The sequence below is a fragment of the Chiloscyllium plagiosum genome, unplaced genomic scaffold, assembly GCF_037043375.1.
Source record: "Chiloscyllium plagiosum isolate Xiang-an unplaced genomic scaffold, Cpla_swu_hap1 HiC_scaffold_24, whole genome shotgun sequence".
Taxonomy (NCBI): Eukaryota; Metazoa; Chordata; class Chondrichthyes; order Orectolobiformes; family Hemiscylliidae; genus Chiloscyllium; species Chiloscyllium plagiosum.
In genome coordinates this window covers 36,900,273-36,920,246 of record NW_028270162.1, presented here as the reverse complement: position 1 = coordinate 36,920,246, position 19,974 = coordinate 36,900,273, and the positions used below count along the sequence as shown (strand labels likewise).

Below are 19,974 nucleotides of genomic sequence, written 5' to 3'. Positions count from 1 at the left end.
TGAACCTATAGTGCATGGCTTTTAAACTAAACTTTAGACTTATTTATTCTATTGTTATTTCAACTGCAATTTAGAAAGGTGGCAATAAGTAATTTTATTTGTTTTGGAAAATGCACATTTAGTCTTTCAGGTACTGATTTGGCTAAACTAATTTTGGTTAAAAAAAACTCAACTGTCTTCTGTAAAATATGGGGCCATGTGACATTGAGACATTGATCTTACAGCATTCTCCAAAACATTATCTAGAACTTACAAGAAATGTTACATTAATAACATATTTGAACTTGAAGCTAAACAAATTGGGCCAGCAATTCCAACTTCATAAAAGCTATGATATTTTCTTTCAAAGTCAAAGCATTTCTTTAATGATTGTAGTGAGGTTAACCAGCTAGAACTCAGAATATGGGTTCTGACTGGGCTGTTAACCTGGTACAATCAGGGGGCCCTCTCTGACAAAAAGATTGAGTATCAGAGGTACTAACACTCTGATGCCTGGCCCTGTAGGATGGAGTACTGTAGTCAGTGGAAGAAAGGAGCTATGATATTTTTGCAGCAAGAGTCACTGTGAAAAGCCACTGAGCTTTGTGACTTATTCTGCCATAGGGAGAGATTTAAAAAATTATTCTATGCATTCAGAAACAAGTGGAATATATGGCAAGGTACCCCAGAATACCATAGATGATGAGGAATCACTACTTATAGCAGACCATAAGGCTTCGCTGGATCTTCAGAACCTGAAAAGAGTGTCTGAAAATGCTTACAGGCAGTATCTGAAGTCAAGACCAAATCCTTCTCCAGAATCAATAAAAAGGGTTAGAGAAATGGACTTCTCAACACTGGGGATTCATCCTTTATTTGGTAAGTTAAGTATATTTAAAAATACTATATAGTCAATTTGTGGGAATAATTGTCATATTGATGGACTGCTACTGTCACATTACTTGTTCTTTTTACATTTATAACACTTTTATTCCAAAAAAAAACATGGCAAGAAACACATTTCAAACTGTTGCTATAAAGATCAAAAATTAGGGAACATTTTTAGGTCTTCTCCTCCTGGTTATCAAACATGTAAAAGAGAAAAATGATTGTGGTCCCTACTAAACAAATGCATATGGCTGTAGTACTATGTCTCCTATGCTTGTGAGCTTACCGACAACAGATTCCTTGAGGACAGGACTGTAACATTTCATTATTTTACAGTTTTGTCAATATTGGTGCTTTAGGTAAATTCACACACTGAAATTTTGACCTAATAAAACTTGAAGCTTGAATATTTTCTTATTTTTAAGGTGTGAACATAAAAGATGCAGAACTTCAAAGACTAAAAATTATTGACAGTATCAAAAACTATAAAGCAAAATCTGTAAGTGAATACTTTTGTTTGTGTATTATTGTTTTTAGTCCATCTCATGGCAATGATTATAAGCCAAAAGCTATAGTTTCTTTATAAATTTTACAGACCATTTTTGAAGTCAATTCTACGAATAAAACCTCTGCAAGTGAGATCATGAGGATGACACGAAATAAACAGATCTTGGTTATAAACAAGTTTCAAAAATTGAAGGAAGAAAAGAAAACAGCTCCATCTAAGAACATGCCAACCCTGATGGAAGCAGATCTCCCTGATGAAGATAACATTGAGGTTTAGTAGGTTTTTTTTATGCATGTAGCGAACTGAAAGGTTATTCATTTCAATTTTAAGAGATGGACAGCAGTCGACAAAAGGCTTGTTCATAATAGGGACCATCGCAGTCTAGCTTCACTTTTGTTCTCATTTATGTACTTTAACAGGGAATATTCTGGGGACAGGGTAGAAGAATTGGGAGGTGGGGGGGAGAGAAGTGGTTAGTTAACTTGTGGTTGCCTTAATCATGGTTAGACTTAACTGGTAAGGTCAAGAACTTGCGCTTACCCATGGCTTAGTTTTTGAGATGTTAAAATCTAAAGATCCAAAATATCACCTTTATCATGCTATTTACAGACAAATTGAAACTAAATATATTTTCCTGATATGGATTAGAGTGCTATTTTTCATTTGACCTGAAAAGACAAAAGCTATTTTACTGTCTGCCCTAGAGAACATTAGAATATGTTCATTAAAATGAGCTGCAGTGCCACCTTTCAATTCACATTTAGAATTGAAGCCTAACTTAGAACATTATAGCGCAGTACAGGTCCTTTGGCCCTCGATGGTTCCACAAGTCAATGCAACAATCTGAAGCCCATCTAACCTACACTCTTCCATTCTCGTCCATATGCCTATCCAATGACCATTTAAATGCCCAAATTTATGCAAATAGATAAGATATAGACTTTTTAAGATGATTTCATCCTTAAATCTCTATGAAATGTTTAGATATAAAGAATGGCAGTTCAAAATATATATTTTCTAATATTTTCTAATATTTGTATGTGTGTCTTTGGTCACTGTATTCTCAAGGGCTGTTAAAACTAATGACCTACTCTCTTGAACCTTGCAGTCTGTGTGGTTCTGTAAATCCATTGCTCTAGGTAGTGTTGGCAGTTGTATTAAAGATGAAGCTTATTACCTTTTTGTATCAGAGAAAGTATGCATTGTCTATTTTGTAGAGTAATCGACAAACCTTTCTTCTCCCACAAGGAATATATTATTCTTCACTGTCATTATCAATTGTATTTTGTATTGATAGACTGTCTTCTCTGAAGTTATGGGGAGGAAAAGGAAAAGTAAACAACCAACAGAACATTTTCCTAAAAACAAGAAAGAATGTGAGCAGGATGAGGAATTTTATATCCCCCACCAACCTAAAGACTTCAATTCCGAAAGAGGGTAACTACTTAAGCCTCTTTACTATTCCACTCCAGAAAGTTTACTAGCTGGAATGCACTACTGAATGTATGAATTGTCAATTTAATGTGTCTTGTATGTGTCTAATTCTGTTGCTGATACAAAAACAGATGTTATAGCCAATTTTTCTATATCAGCAAGGGCAGAGATTATACCACAGATGCTTGGGGTATTCATAGAGCCATAGAGATGTACAGCATGGAAACAAACCCTTTGGTCCAACTCGTCCGTGCCGACCAGATATCCTAACCTAATTTAGTTCCACTTGCCAGCACTTGGCCCATATCCCTCTAAACCCTTTCTATTCATATACCCATCCAGATGTCTTTCAAATGCTGTAATTATACCAGCCTCCACCACTTCCTCTGGCAGCTCATTCCATACACGTACCACCCTCTGTGTGAAAAAGTTTCCCCTTAGGCCCCTTTTAAGCTTTTCCCCTCTCACCCCAAACCTATGCCCACTAGTTCTGGACTCACCCACCCCAGTGAAATCACCTTGTCTGTTTACCCTATATGTGCCCCTCGTGTATAAACATCTAAGATCACCCCTCAGCCTATGACACTGCAGGGAAAACAGCCCCAGCCTGTTCAGCCTCTCCCTACAGCTCAAATCCTCTAATCCTGGCAACATCCTTGTAAATTTTTTCTGAATCCTTTCAAGCTTCACTACATCCTTCCGATAGGAGGGAGATCAGATATTCCAAAAGTGGTCTAACCAATGACCTGCACAGATCCAATATGCTCTCTGAACTCCTCTACTCAGTGCTCTGACCAATAAAGGAAAGCATTCCAAATGCTGCCTTCACTATCCTATCTAATTGTGACTCCACCTTCAAGGAGTTATGAACCTGCACTCCAAGGTCTCTGTTCAGCAACACTCCCTAGGACTTTACCATTTAGTGTATAGGTCCTGCTCTGATTTGCCTTTCTAAAATGTAGCACCTCAAATTTATCTAAATTAAACTCCATCTACCACTCTTCAGCCCATCTGACCAAGATAAACCTTCCTTCAGCCACCAGCCACTGCTGTTTGTTTTCAATCACCCAACCAATTTTGTATCCATGTTGCTACCATCCCTTTTCCATTAACCCCTATCTTTACACAAATGCCTGTTTTGTACCTTCTCTATCATATGCCTTTTGGAAAGTCAGCACATCAACTGCATTACCCTCATCAATGCTTTCTGTTAACTCATTTTTTAAAAAAAGCTCAAGTTAAGCACAATTTACCCTTATCAAATCTGTACTGGCTTTCCTTAATTAACCTCTATTTTACTGAAGTGAGTAAAACAGATGTGAGTAATTTTGTACTCAATTTTATAATTTTTTGAAACTTTCCAGCTACCTTAAATTTGACTGGCCTGCGGTTATTGGGTTTATCTTTTCACACATTTTGATCAAGGGTGTAACATTTGCAGTTCTCGTAGTTCTCTGGCATCAGCCCTAAGTATATAAAAAAATTGGAAAATTTCAGTCAGTGCCTCTACAACTTTTACTCTCGCTTGCTTCAGGGTTCTTGGAAGCAGTCTTATCTGGTCCTAGCATCTTATGTACTTCAAATCGAGACTGTCTATCTAATAACACCTCCTTCAAGTGTCTGAACTTCCTCCTCTTTCACCATGACACATGCAACATCTAGTATTAGTTTTCTAGTGCATTATCAACCCGACCAGATCCCCTCAAAATATTTAAAAAGGTAGCCTAGCCCTTAACTTTTGCTTATTTAAATGTAGATGTGAAGTGCCATGTTCCAGGTGCAATTTGACGATAAGCAAAACACAATTTATTTAAACAATACAGTACCCATTACTAATTAACTGTTCCAATTTCATTCCCTAAACACACCCTTTTGCAAAAAGGCAAATTCAGACACTGATTCCCACATGCAGTTTTAGGAGGAAAAAGAATGGAGAAAATTCAGAAAAAGTAGTAGCTAGGAGATATTCACTGAAGCTGCTAACTATTTTGAAACCCCAAAGGCGTCTGCTCAAAACTGAACCTAAAAACTAGAAAGCCTGGTCTGAGAGACTTGACCATACCCAGTCTGCTTCCCTTGTTCCAACTTTTAAAAAGAACCCAAAGATTCTCAAAATTGTTTACTTGTACACCTTTGCCTTACACGTCTCTTCAAAAAAGGACATAATTACCTCTTAAAGTGACAGCATCATCACAAGTAATAGTGATGGTGATAGTAGTTGATTCCTCCCCGTATTCTTCAATATAAATGGAATGTTTGAAGTATCGTCCAATGTCACATTTGATGTAAGATATTTGTTTGACTCCTCCACCATTTCCTTGTTCCCTATAACTGTATTCCTAGATTAATTTTCTAAGGATCTATGTTCACTTTGATCTCTCTCTTCCTTTTTGTATATTTAAAGATGACCTTATTGTCAGTTTTCATACTTCTCACTAGTTTGCCCTCAAGATTTGTTCTCTTGTCTTTTTTTACCTTTTATAGTCCTCATTTTCTGGATTATGCATATATCCCAGTCTTTGGTGCTGTAGCTGACTTTGCCTTCTTGTATGCTTTTTCTTTCAACTTGGTACTCTCCTTAACTTCTTTGGTTAGCGGTGGATGGTTTCTCCAGCTCTTAGAATCTTTCTTCTTTACTGGGATGTATTTTTGCAGAGAGTCTTGAATTATTCCTTAAACATTTGTCACTGCTTGCTTACTGTCATACCTGCTTATCTATCCACACTGTTCACTCCAGCTAACTGTAATTGTAACTCCATAACACACTGTCTAAATTCAATGTCGTAGCCACCCTTTCCAATTTGATTCACAAGATAGATCATCTGTAGTTATTGCTCTATTCTTTTTACATGCTTTTACTATTTGTTGATTGATATCCTTTCCGACAAGATAGCTACTGTTTGGGGGCTTTGTACACTACTCCTACCAATAACTTCTTTCACTTGGTTTAAATTCATGTGATATCATGGGAAATTCATAGGTTTCTTTTTAACCTCCACCCAAGTTCATCTCTCATTAAGTGTTACTGTGCCACATTTTCCATCCATCCTTGTCTTTCCAAAAGGTTAAATACACCTGAATGTTTAACTTCCCAATTTTAATTATTTTGTAACTATGTTTTTGTAATCACTATGAAATCATATTCATCTACCTTGATTTGCACTGTCAATTCATCTACGTTATTCTGAATTGCTTGTGCATTAAGGTACAACACCTTAAATCTCTTGTATGATTGAATTTCCCTAAATTTTTATTCTTGGATGTACCACCACCCCCTGAGAAAAAGAACAGGAAATGACATCACCAACCCAAGGAAACCCAAACAAATAAATAGAAAGCGGGCTATACCACCAATGCTTCATCTGGAGGCTCACTGAAGATGTTACCTGGTATGGTGTCGAAACTTCTGAAAACGAACCTTCCAGCTCAGCGAGCAAACCTATATCCAGAACCCCAACCTGAGCTACAAATCTTCTTAAAACTCGTTGATGTTTCTTCTTCCTTGGTGCAACGCAACACAAATTCTGGCCCTTTTAATTTTTGGTAACAACCTGTCACTTCACTAATCTGCAATCCTACCTTGTCCTTTTATCTTTGACTTTATTATTTTTCATGCAACTGAACCACCTCCCTCCATTTAGTTTAAACCCCTGTTCACAGCTTTAGTCTTGCAATTCACCAGGACTCTGATCCCAGCATGATTCAGGTGGAGCCTGTTCCATCGAAAAAGCTCCCTCATTCCCAGTACTGCTGCTGTAAACTCATTTCTGCCAATCTTTGAGCTACACATTTTTCCTCTTGCTGACTCTATACCAATTAACTGATGGCTCAGATAGTAATCTGGACAATTTTTGTTTTACTTTTTTTTGGTTCTTCTTTTTAAATCTGCCCCAGGCTGCTCAGACACCCCCCTCAGCGGAACCTCGTTCCATGGTCTACCTATGTCGCTAATACCTACATGGTCCATGACAACTGGATCATTCCCCTCCTACGCCAAGTCCATCTGCAGTCCAGATGACATATCCTGAACTGGGGCATAAACAGGCAACGCAGCTTTCTGTGTTTATTCCCCTGACAATACTATTCCTGTGCACAATTACATTTCTCTACCCTCCATCCTGTTGAATGGTTCCCTGCATCATGAGTGCTATGATCAATTTGTTCATCATCCCTACAGCCCTACTCTCAACAAAGCAGGACACAAGAATCTCAAACCTGTTAGACAAGCTGAAGGGCTGAGGCTTCAGCAGTATGACCTCCTGGAACCCTTTTCCTGCTTTGCTTGTAGTGACACCTCTCTGTCCCTGACCACTGACTGAAGTAGTTAAACTAAAGGGTGTGAATCTCCTGAAACACAGCATCCAAGTAAATACCCCTCCCTCCCACACCCCCGAAGTGTCGAGTGTTCAAAGCTCATCCTGCAGCTCATCACCTCTGAACCAGAGTTTCTATAGCAACCAACACTTGCTACAGATGACGACACTGAGCTACAATGGAGCCCACCAGCTCCCATTATCATCGAGGCAAAATACATTGCCTGGACCTGCATCTCTATCTTATTTACTTAGTTATTAATTTGTTTATTTCAAACTTTTTATTGGTCTCAGATTGTTTGTTAAATATTTTACATAAGTTACGTTTTAATGAAAAATTACCGAACAGTCAAATTATCAGCTATTGTGAACCAATGAATTTATGGTTTCCTGTGACTATTAGGCTGAGCCAATGATCCTGGGCTTCAGTTTATCCTGTTATAAGACCTTCTAAACCATCAAACAAAGCTGCAAGCCAAAAAACCTCCTCTGCACCAAATTCTCATGCAGAATTCCAGAAATATGAGAGCCTGTGCTGTGCCTCACTCTGAATGTTATCTCTTCTTCCTGTGTGAAGCTTACTGATCTGCGAGAACATCAAAGTTGTATATAAATGATAGTATGGATCAGTTAGGACAAATTACTTATTTTTGTGCAGTGCATTTTTATTTCATATTTCTGGTGCAATAATCCATTGTTTAAATGATTGTGTGTCAGTTTAACCTGAACGTGTGTATAATAGTTGTTTATCTGGAAATGAAATCCACAGTAGGAATAACCCTTCTTTAATTACTCTGTTTCTCAAACAAATGATCTCAGTTGTGTAGTTCATTGAAGTTTTACAGTTTTGTTTTAAACTCATACTTTTACATTTTTTGAACCGAGATTAAGTTTAAGTGGGGAAGGTACATCCTTTGAACAGCAGGCATCTGGAGCTGTTTTAGATTTAATGGGTGATGAAACACAAGATCTGCAAAAGAGAAAACAAATGCTAAAGTGGTATGTATTATTCATAAAATGCTTTTATTTCTTAACTGTTAGGAGTTTATTTGATATCTGTTACTAGATATCTTTAATGTTGATCTTGAATTAATAGAATTTAACTGCATACATTTAAAAAGTTAGAAACTTGGAACTGGAGGAGGCCATTTGGCCTTTTGAGCTTGTTTCACCATTCAATATGATCATAGCTTATTCTCCCAGTGCCATATTCTTTCTTGATCCTTGTATCATCCCTTGATGCCTTTAATATCTAAACATTTATAAGTCTCATTGTTGAATATATTCGGTGACTTGACCTCCACAGTTTCATTACTGATTGGGTGCCAAAATGTTTTTTCCTCTGTCAAAATGGCCTGTCTTGTATCCTGAAACTGTGACCCCTGATTCTAGGCTCCCCAAACAGAAAATATCATCCCTGATTCTAACATGTCCAGCTCTGTTTGAATTTCATACATTTCAATTAGATTCTGTCTGTCTTCTAAATGCTAGTGAATACAGGCCCAGTTGAGCTAATGTCTCCTCATAGTATTGTCTTACAACATTGGTATCAACCTGGTGAACTTCTACTGCACTCCCTGTATGACAAGCGTATCCTTCTTTGTGCGCAATTTTGGTCTTTCTACATAATGTTCCAGGCATGGTCCCACCATGGTCCCTGTGTAACTGCAGTAAGACATCCTTGCCTCTGAACTCAAATAATCTTGCAATTAAGACAAATATACAATTTGCCTTCCTAATGACTTGCTGCACCTGCCTATTTTCTGCCATAGACTGGTGTAGAAGGACACGGAGATCCCTTTTTACTTCCACATTTCACAATATATCACTACTTAAATAATACTCTCTCCCTTTTTCTTTCTGTTGAACTACCGAAACTTTCTGCAAATGGGAATATGCTATACCATATTATGTGTGTAATGTACACCATGGAAATCACAAAGCCCTCTACTGCTGAGGACATGCACGTAGTGAGTGGCTTACCAGATGATCATGAGTGTTTTAATCTCTATATTCTTGCCATTTTCATGTGTGAACAGAAATGTCGAGCAAAAAATGTTCTGATGCATTGACCATTGCATTTGATACCACATCCATGGGGATGTAAAGCCTTTGAAATTTCCATCCATATTTTGGATAAATTGCCTGTGATAATCTTTGATTTTCTTCTAAAATGAAACAAAGAACTGTGAATGCTAGAAATCTGAAATAATTACAGAAATATCTGGAAAAACTCAGCTGCTCTGGCAGCTTCTGTGGACAGAAAGCAGAGTTAATGTTTCCAGTCTAGTTACTCGTCTGCAGAACTGATGAAAGCCAGGAAAATGTGTATATATATTGAAAAAGTTGGGGGAAGGAAGAAGAGTGAGTGGATGGGCTGAAGTGGAGCCCACAGACTGAAAATGACATTAAGTAGACAAGGGGATATATGCCAGGGAGAAAGAACATCTGATAATGGGAATCACACATGTAAGTGAAAGTGGGTTGGCAGTGGAAAGCAGCTCATGTCATGATAGAGGCGTAGGGTTAGGTAAAGGGCATAGAAGGTGTTGAAGTTCTAAAATTATTGAACTTGGCATTGAGCCCTGAAGGCTGCCGGTCCCCAGGTGGAAAATGAGATGCTGTTCTTCTAGCTGGCACTGAGCTGCACTGGAGAGCTGTAGCTAGCCTGAGACCAAAACGAAGAGTGTGAGAATATGGGCTGGAGAGCAATTGGAGAACAACAGGGGAGTAACCAGTCAAAGGATCGACACTATGGAAAGCAAGTGAGCAAGAAGCTCAGCGCGTTGACGACGTGATGTGCTGGAGGGTTGAAAAAATGGGAGAGACAAGAGGCAGTTTTCTTTTGTAATAAGTGACTGCTCAATAACTGCTTTAAAGTGAAAGTGATGAAAAATGCTATTGAGGACATTGTTAATTTACCAGTCCTACTGTTAGGACATACTTTAAATGGGAAATGCTAGTATCTTACTTTGTCTACTTTACCGACAATCTAACTTACAGTTTCTGAAGAAAGGTCACAGGACATAATGCTGCTTTCTCTCCACAGGTGCAGCCAGACCTGCTGAATTTCCCAGCAAATTGTTTTTATGTCAGATTTTCAGTATCCGCAGGTCTTTTGTTGTACTTTATTGAATAGTTTATACTTTCACAAATCTATTAGATTAGATTACAAGTTAGATTAGATTACTTTACAGTGTGGAAACAGGCCCTTCGGCCCAACAAGTCCACACCGATCCGCCGAAGCGCAACCCACCCACACCCCTACATTTACCCCTTACCTAACACTACGGGCAATTTAGCATAGCCAGTTCACCTGACCTGCACATCTTTGGACTGTGGGAGCACCCGGAGGAAACCCACGCAGACACGGGGAGAACGTGCAAACTCCATACAGTCAGTCGCCTGAGGCGGGAACTAAACCCGGGTCTCTGGCGCTGTGAAGCTGCAGTGCTAACCACTGTGCCACCGTGCCGCCCATTGAAACCATTTCTGACATTTCATTAAAAATACATGTGCTGCAAATCCCAATCCCTTTCCCATTGTGCTAATTATGTTGTGTCACCATATTCTTCCCAGACCATAGGGACTGCTAACTCATTAAAGAGAGAAGCGATTGGTAGTGATTTAACCTGAGGGCCGTCAGACCTCCGGCGAGGGAAGAGGTTGAGAAGAAGAGTCCTTCATGGTAACCTCAAACCAGTGATGGGAAATGAACCCACACTGATGGCATCTCACTGCTCTGCAAACCAGCAATCCAGCCAACCAAGCTAAACCAATTCCCCATTAATTATGCCTTTGTAACCTTTGTTTTTAATCATACACAACTCTGGAATAAGACATTTTCCCATTTACAATATTTACAAGAAAATGTTGTAAATGAGAAAACTTATTCCAAACATCCTTTAAACCAAAATGAATTTTTAGTTATGTTTTTAATGTTTTAATTTATTGACGTTTAATTTCGTGTTTTTTTAAACATTTGGTAGGTGATAATATTAAAAAATTATTGAAATTTTGTGCAGGGACCGTAAAAAGAAGCGATTTATCAGAGACACCAGCCAGGAAAATAAGAAAATAAAAACTGAAAGTGGGCGATATATCAGTGCTTCATACAAGAAAAACATGTATCTTTTTTATTGTTTCATTTTACTTATTGTTGCACTTATTGTTTTTTGTCAGGTCTTATTTTAACCTAAAAATGAAAGAGATCAAATAATTTTGCTGTGCGTTTCATTGAGATTCTTATTTAGGAGAAGTGCACTCGTACAATTCTTTGATCAAAAAGTGACTTAGTCAGATCCGATTTGGAACACTGAATTCAGTGTGGGGTATCAAACCTCAGAAAATATATCTTTGACTTCCGAAGCAATATCGGAAAAGTTCACTGCAATGGTAGCAAAACGAAAGTGCTTAAATTGAGGGTAGTTGACAAGACTTGGCTTGTGTTCCCATGAGTTTTAGAAAGTGAGGGATGATTTAATCTAAATATGTAAAACAGTAAAGAAATGAGTTAGAGTAGATACGGACATATTAATCTAGAACAAGGGGATATGTTAAACTCACTCTGGGTTAAGCATTTAACAATGGAATCAGAACCACCTTTCACAAAATGGCAAATAGAAATTTGGAACTTGGTTGTTGAGAGATGGGAGAAGCTTGAATGACTTGACATTAAAATAGAGGTGATTTTATACAAGTATACAAGCTAGTGAATAGTATGCAAATGATGCAAGTGAAAGTTACCTTTAAAAATAGAATAAGGCATGTTTCCATAACTAAATGGCAAATTTACTGAAACCAAAACTTCTTTCCTTTACAAAAACATTAATCAATACATAGGATATTTTCCAAATTACTTAGTAGTGCCATAAGTCCTGGAATGATTTTGGAAACATTGTATATTGTAATGTGGGGAGGATTGTTGGTGTAGCTTTGAATGGAGGAACGAAAACAGGTCTTCCTTAAATAATGGTCTCGAATTATCTAGGTTGCAAGCAAAACAATCTGAATTTCCTTTGACTTTGTTTTATGGTCTTGAGCATTCTTAAGTTGGAAGGACAGGTTAATGTACCGCATTGAAAGATCTACAGTTATACAGAAAGCACACATCCTTAGCACTTGCCTTCCCCTCCCTGATTCTACACTGCAGGTCCTGCTTCATGATCATCCATTTTTACTTATAAAAAATTGAATTTAAATTTAAAATTTGCTGTGTGATAGAATCATCTTATTAACTAGTCCACGGCAACTAAATACTTTGGACTCAGACTGAAAATAACCTAAATATAACTTATTATAATGGACAAAAATTCTGATCTAAGCTAATTTGAAAATAGATCTGGGGAATATGTACACAAATCTTTGAATGTTGCAGCCTATTTGCAAAGTTTGGTCAGAAAGCATAAGAGTTCCTGGATTTTATTAATGGAAGAATAGAGTGCAAAAATAAGGGAGCTATGCTAAATCTTCGCAAAGCACTGGCCACAACTGGAGTGTTCTATTCAATCCAGATGTCATACTTTGAAAAGGTTGTTTAAGTACAAGGTGTACAAAAGAAATGTACTGAAATCCTACTAGGGCAGACAGAATTCAGATCTTTGAAAATTTGGAGAAACTTGAGTTGTTCTTTTAAGCAAAGAATACTGTGGCGGTTTAATTGAGATGTTCACAGTCTTAAAGGGGTTTGATAAAGCAAGGAAATAATGTGGTAGAAGGTTTGATAACCAGCTAACACAAATTTAATTTGATTAGTTAAAGAAATTGAGGCAATATAAAGGAAAGGGATTTTCACAATGCAAGTTGTTGTTATCTAGAATGTACTGCTTGAAAAGTTAATGAAAGTAGTAATATTCCAAAGAGGATTGTACAAATTTATGAAGGGGAGGAAATTACGTGGTTCATAGAGGAGTATGATTAACTGGATAACTGTACCAAAGATTGGACATGAGCACGATGATCTGAAATGGCTTCTTCTATTCTGTATCTTTCTATTGGGTTCAAATATATTTGTTTCAGCCACTGATTACATGTACCATTCTGTGCATTGATAGTCAAGTATGATTATAACTGCAGAAAAACAAATTGATAACTTTTTAAAATGTAGTTAAGGGAGAAAATGGTAGAACATTTACAAGTGCTACACACACGTTTTTCTATAATCTTGAATTCAGTTGAATGTCCTGGCGCTTCAGAAATTATTTGAACTCAACTGAACAGCATAACCACCTCACTATAGTCAAGTGATCTTTTTTCTTTAAAAATTTCACTCTTTTTGTACTGGTATATACTTGGGATTTTAGTCTCATGATTAAAAGCAAAAAAGAAAATCCAACGTGCTTCAATTTCCATGACCAGCAATATTTAGCTATGAGGAATGGAGGAAGAAGTACAAGATCGATGACAGAGTATCCGATGATGAAGCTGAAAATGAGCGAAGAAATCCAAGGAAGAAAGGTGGCCGTGGTAAGACTACTATATTTACAAAGGCTTATTTTAGTGAAGCTTGCACAAAGGTGCACAATATTGCAGTGAACAAACCAATTAACTATTGTTATCTTTTATACTAAAGTATTGATCAAAAGCTAAACACACTGTATTAATAATTTACTAAATGTATTTAATGAAATTTTTCAATGAACATGTGAAAGCAGGTGTGTTGCTGTTGAATATTTGTTTCTTACTTCAAAATTTGCAATAATCCATTAATTTGAAACTCTGTGATCGTACTTAATTTCAAATTGGTGCTCCACTTCAGCAGTTTAATATTTTTGTTAAAGTTTTATTTTGTGCAATTTTCTTTTGCATTCTTTTCAGTTATCATGCTGGATTTATGAAATGCATTTCTAAAATTTTGGGTGGAAATAATATCTGAAAACAAGTAGAAATGCTAAATCAGGTTTGAATGCTAGAGTGTTCCAAACTCTAGAAGTGGGGGCCTAGACATACTTGAGTAGACACACAAACTACTAATGTGTGGAGAGGAATGAACTTGCCAAAAAAAAAGTGGAGGACAGTCGTGATAAAATTTGATATGCAATTAGATATTTGATGACATAAGTGATCCGAGAGACCTATTGTACTAGTCAGATAGATTAAGTAATCTATCATTTGCTTTCTTCTATTCCTGTACTACAGAAATAAAATGTTTGGGAAGGAGAGTTGGGAGAAAAATATACATTTTAACTATACCTTTAGTGGATTAAGTACATAATACATATATATGAAGTCGGCATTGTTCAGCAATATTTTCATATCACGTATGTTTTTATTACAATAAATATATTTCGTAGCCCTCTCCCATTGCACTTCTCATGGACAGGCTAGGTTCTATTATACTGTTTACAGCATTGAATTTTGGCTGGAGAAGGGCACACAACAGGGACAAATTAGAAAGATAGTATGCAGAAAAGAACAGTAAGTGCTGAAGAGAAAATTGCAGCAGTTCAGGTTAGAATGAGGAGAGATGTGTAAGGAAAGTAGAGGTAGCATGGTCCTAAGAGCAGTACAAAAGATGAGATTTGAGAAATGTAGCATTAAAGATGTTGCAGGAAAGAGAATACAGCTTTTTTAGGAATTACGGTGCCTACAGGGAAGCAAGGACTAGCCTGAAATTGGTGATTTGTTGCAACATGTCATCTGTTCTGAATATTTCTCCTTTGGAGCTTATTTCCAATCAGGAATTTTTAAACGGAACAAAAATTAATTTTATCAAAGTGGCAGTGCAAATTGTACACCAATCTTTTTTTTTAAGAGAAATACAGTTGATGTGGGCTATGGGCGTTTTCAAAAAAACACTTTGTAAATTTTCACATATAAATCTTACAGCAAAGACAATGGCACAAAATTTAAGAATGTAGCTGTGTGAATCAAGAGATGGTTGCAAGGCAGAAGGAATGAGGCTGGAATGATTTGTTCTAGTTGGATTGTAGGGAAGTTCTGACATAATACTGTTCTTTCCATATACCGAAACAAATTCGATGTAACAAGGCTAATAGTGAAATTTCAAGGAGCAGGAGAATCGACGTTTCAGGCATGAGCCCTTCTTCAGGAATTCCTGAAGAAGGGCTCATGCCCGAAACGTCGATTCTCCTGCTCCTTGGATGCTGCCTGACCTGCGCTTTTCCAGCAACACATTTTCAGCTCTGATCTCCAGCATCTGCAGTCCTCACTTTCTCCTAATAGTGAAATTTGCTGAGAACACAAAATTATAGGATTCTGCATTTTGAGATGATACAGGAAGTTGTATCCTAGCAAGGATGAGGAGTGTCATATAAGAAGATTTTTTTTCCCCCCCGCAATGAGTATGGAAAGTCATGGTGGTAGTTAAGGTTTTAAAGTATGTAAATGTGAATAGTTACTCAGTTTGGGTAGTTTTATTGTTTTGATGGCTGATGCAATAATTAAATCACCATAAAGTGGAAATAGAAAAGTAAGTTAAAATTCTGAGTATTGCAAAGATTATTTTGAAAGCATTAAATAAATTGTTGAGAGAAATACCTATTGAAGTGTATGGGTACTAAGTGGAAGTGGATTTAGAGTTGGTGGCTCCTCCAGAAAGGTACCAGCAAAACGTGGTAGGACAAACTGCCTCTTTCTGTAATTAACCTCCTGATTGTATCATGATAAAGAAATGACATGTATAACATTACAGGTGGACGAGGAAATTCTCATTCCTTCCCAAGAAAACAAGGGCAACAGCATGGAGTGCGTTCAGAGCTGAAGACCAAAGCTGAAATCCTCAAAAATAGAAAGAGAAAAGAAAAATTGCAGTTCCTACATCGGGGAGGAATGAAAAAACTGAAGCTTAAGAGTCGCCAACGTGTAAGAGAAATGAAGAGCATGGCCTTTGGTAGAGGCAAAGGGAAAATGCGGAGAAAAATGTAATTCATAATGCCAAATCATCACCTGGAGCTTTGGACTATACAGTGATATGCTGCAGGTTAATGTTAGCTAATGATACTTTGCATTTGTTGTTGCTTATGCAGATTATTGAATGAACATTTATTCAGGAGGAAAGGGGAGGTATTGACTTTCATTGGATTGCCTGTGCAAGAACATTAAGGTGCATTTGTAATTACATTTATTTTGTATAATAGTGTCTTGAAGGTCACTGTCATAACTGAAATTTCCAGCTAAAAACCAAAATCTGAAGATTGAGGAAATTAATAAAAAAGGTATACCGAGCTCAGCGTAGTATTTTTAATCTATTTATAAAGTTTATAACTTCTGTCAGTACTATATAATCCTTTGAACAAGGAGTGACTTTATTTTAAACATTTTTATCACTAAAATTAAAATGGTCTTATTTGGATAGTGAACATTCCAAATACTATCGTAAAAAAAACTGTGAAAAATAAATTGCTGCTATGTAGTGCTAAATATTTTATTAAAATTTTGTAACTGTGCAATTGTAATTTGAAATATCCTGGCACAGTGACGAGCACGAGTATAATATGCAGAATTGATGTAGATGGATCATTTATTATGAGCAATATCCAATTATATAATTAACAGTACAATAACATGTAGCTGAGAGGTAATTGATGCAGCATGGTACAAGTAAATTAGTTACTATCCAAAAAGTCTAGTGATTTGATCTAGTTATTGCACGTCTATCAACTTTCAGTGTAATTATGTGATTTTTTTTCTTATATCAGTGATTTATTAATTTTCCAAACAGTAGATGATCTAAATATTTATTCTGTTCCTGTACTAAATTGGCTTTAGTTTTTATTTGTGATCTCAAGTCATGATGTCCCTGGGGTGACATTTCTAAGTTATGGATTTTGTAAATTGAGATTTTCTTTTAAATTAATTGGACATTAGTTTTAAATCTCTTCTCTACAGTTACCAAACATGTAACAACTCTTTTTAAAACACTGATGTGTATTTTAGTGTTCAGCAAGTTCTAAATGGTACAGTGAGCCATTAAAGCCTACTTCTATTTAAAGCTATTGTTCTGGCAAAAGATTTTAAAATTCCATCGGTGAACTGTTGCATTTACAGTATATAACCATTTATTACATCTTAAGCCTTTTCATGTGTTTAGTTGCATTTTAAGAATTGCCACTGCTGTGCTGGTAATTATAGCAGGAAATTGGAATAATAGGTAAAGTTGAAGATTGGGATCCTTTAAGATCTTTTACATCGATCTGACCAGTCAATTAAGAGTTTCGTTTACCTCATCTAAACACTAGCACCTTGCAGTCATGTAGTGCTCCCACTATTGCTTCAGTGCACTGATGTCAATTTTTTTTTTATAGCTTCTTTTTTGAAATTGGATTTTAAACTCATTATATTTGACTGAACTGATATTGATAGTTATATTAGGTGAATAATACTTCACTTAATTTCAGTGCTTAGATTTAATTAGGATTTGGATAACTTTTCCCACCTAATCTCTGTATCCAGTAATATGAAAATCAGGTATGCAATAAATTTGGGTTAATGTACTCTATGCAACAAATTTGGGTTAACGGTGGAAAGGAGGAGTAGTTCAGGAGGGATCTGCAGCTGACAAGGCTCTGTAGGTCTGATGGTACAACCTTGAAGATGAAGCAATAAAAATAGGGATTTGTTGTTAAATTAACCACAACACACTGCAACATCCAGGAACTATGAGAAGCCGAAGAAAAACAACAATGCCACGTATTCAGGAACAACAGATACCCAATAAGCGCAATCTGCCAATTACAGAACAGACCTAAACAAGAAGACACAACAAACTCAGAAACTGTAGCCACCCTGCCATATATTAAAGACATCTGAGTTGGCAACCAGACTACTCTGGCCCCTAGGCATCATGGTAGCCCACAAACCTACAAACTCACTGAAACAGCTCCTCATGAATTTAAGGGACCCCATATCAACAGCCAGCAGAACGGACGTCATATACAAAATACTCTGCAAGGACTGCAACAAACATTACATAGGACAGATGTCAGGAAACTAGCCACCAGATACCTGAGCACCAACCAGCCACCAAAAAACATGACCAACTATCACTTATATCTATACACACTGACGAAGAGGAACACCAGTTCGACTGGAACAGGCTAAACAAAGACATACATGGGAATTCCATAGAGGCCTGGCATTCAAACTGGAACTCCATTAACAAATATATCGATATGGACCTCATTTACCAACCTTTGAGAAAAAGAATGGAAGTAATATCACCCACCACAACAGACCAAGATACACAAATAGCAAGTGGGACAGAATACCAGCGCTTCATTGGAGGATCTTGAAGATTTCAACCTTACTGCTTCATATTCTTTCAGAAGGAAACTTGGCATCCTTGCATGGTTGGACTTGTAGAAGTGGGGCTCATGTCAAATGTAGTTGACTTTACGTTGGCCTGTAATTGCTCTCGCTGTGATATTTAGAACAATTAAAGTGAACACAGACTGCACGAAAATCTTTATTGATGGTTTAGTTCATTCTCCTGTTCAGCTTAGTAACTCAGTTGTGATGAATCTCGTTTGTTTTTGGTGCCAGTTCAAACTAAGTGGAAAGGCTTCCATTTAATGTTTTATTGTACAGGGCAACCCCAGTATCCGTGGAATCGTTTTCCGCAGTTTGTTACCCGTGGTTTACAGCGGCCCGAACATATTATAGGGAATGTTTCAGAACCAGGGACTAGGAGGCTGCCAGGAAAGTACGTTTCCCATTTAAATGAATGGGTTTGCTCCTATTCATGGTTTTGGGTTCCACAGTAGATCTGGGAATGTATCCCCAGCGGGATTTGAAATGTTGAAAACTGCTTCACAGATATAAATTCATTTGTGGTATCTGAGCTACTGGAGAACATGGCATGAAAACATAATTTTCAAACAACTGAAATCATTTGTATAGGAAAGGTTTGGAGGGATATGGGCCAAGTGCTGGCAGGTGGGACTAGATTGGGTTGGGAATCTGGTTAGCATGGACAAGTTGGACCAAAGGGTCTGTTTCCATGCTGTACATCTCTATGACTATGACTCTATTTGCATGAAGTAAAATTGCACACCATAAAAAAATAAAATTTTAAAATTACGTAGTACAAGGAGTTCAATTTACAAAGAATTCAGTTTATTCCCAAACAATTCATCCAATATTAAACTTTGGATTTTATTACAATACTGAAATTGGTTTCTTTATAAAACATACTTTATTTTTGTAGCTTTTTAAACTTTAATTCTTCGACAGTCTGTGTGATGCTTTTAACTTGTACATACATCATCTTTGTGTAATATTAACAAAGCAGTATTAATGCCCTATGCAGTGTTTAAAATAATTACAGCAAAGTACCACATAGAAATGCAGATCCTGAAGATATGAAACAAACAAGAACAAAAATTTTTGGAGAAACCCAGCAGGTCTGGCATCATCAGTAGAGAGAAAAGAGAGTTAACATTGTGTCCTGTGATCCTGTTCTGTATGCTCTAAAGAAGGATCACAAGACTCAAAATGTAAACTCCTTTTCACAGATGTTGCCAGATGTTCCAAATTTCTCCAGCAATTTCCATTTTAATTACAGTAAAATCCCTGCTGTTTGCAAAGGTTTCATTCTTCAAATGGTAAATTTCCCAATATTGAACATGATAGTCTGTGCAGTATGCATTTTCTACTGCAGGAAGTAAGTTTTCTTTTAATTTTTTTTCACTTCATGGATGAGCAAAGATTGGACTCTCAGTGGGTGAAAAAATGTGTAATAAGTTTTGGTAAGCAATTTGAAAAATGGCAAATGTTCAGAACAGCTAAGACTTTACTGTACCTGGAATGTTTACAGGTGATAAACAGTGAACAAACTGCATATTAAATTCACATCAAACAAATTACTTTAGTAACAATGTAACATAATGGCCC

General features: G+C 36.9%; 1 protein-coding gene across 1 annotated transcript in view; it reads left to right on the top strand.

Moving 5' to 3' along the window:
• Positions 1-17,074, top strand: part of ddx54 (DEAD (Asp-Glu-Ala-Asp) box polypeptide 54) — a 52,235-nt gene extending 35,161 nt beyond the window's left edge. Inside the window, exons 13-20 of the mRNA XM_088000085.1 lie at positions 637-858; positions 1,293-1,366; positions 1,463-1,645; positions 2,673-2,812; positions 8,008-8,121; positions 11,148-11,249; positions 13,490-13,587; positions 15,776-17,074. Coding sequence (XP_087856211.1) covers positions 637-858; positions 1,293-1,366; positions 1,463-1,645; positions 2,673-2,812; positions 8,008-8,121; positions 11,148-11,249; positions 13,490-13,587; positions 15,776-16,008 — 1,166 coding nt within the window. The 3' untranslated portion in view covers positions 16,009-17,074. The remainder of the gene's footprint in view (positions 1-636; positions 859-1,292; positions 1,367-1,462; positions 1,646-2,672; positions 2,813-8,007; positions 8,122-11,147; positions 11,250-13,489; positions 13,588-15,775) is intronic.
• The last annotated feature ends 2,900 nt before the right edge of the window (positions 17,075-19,974 follow it).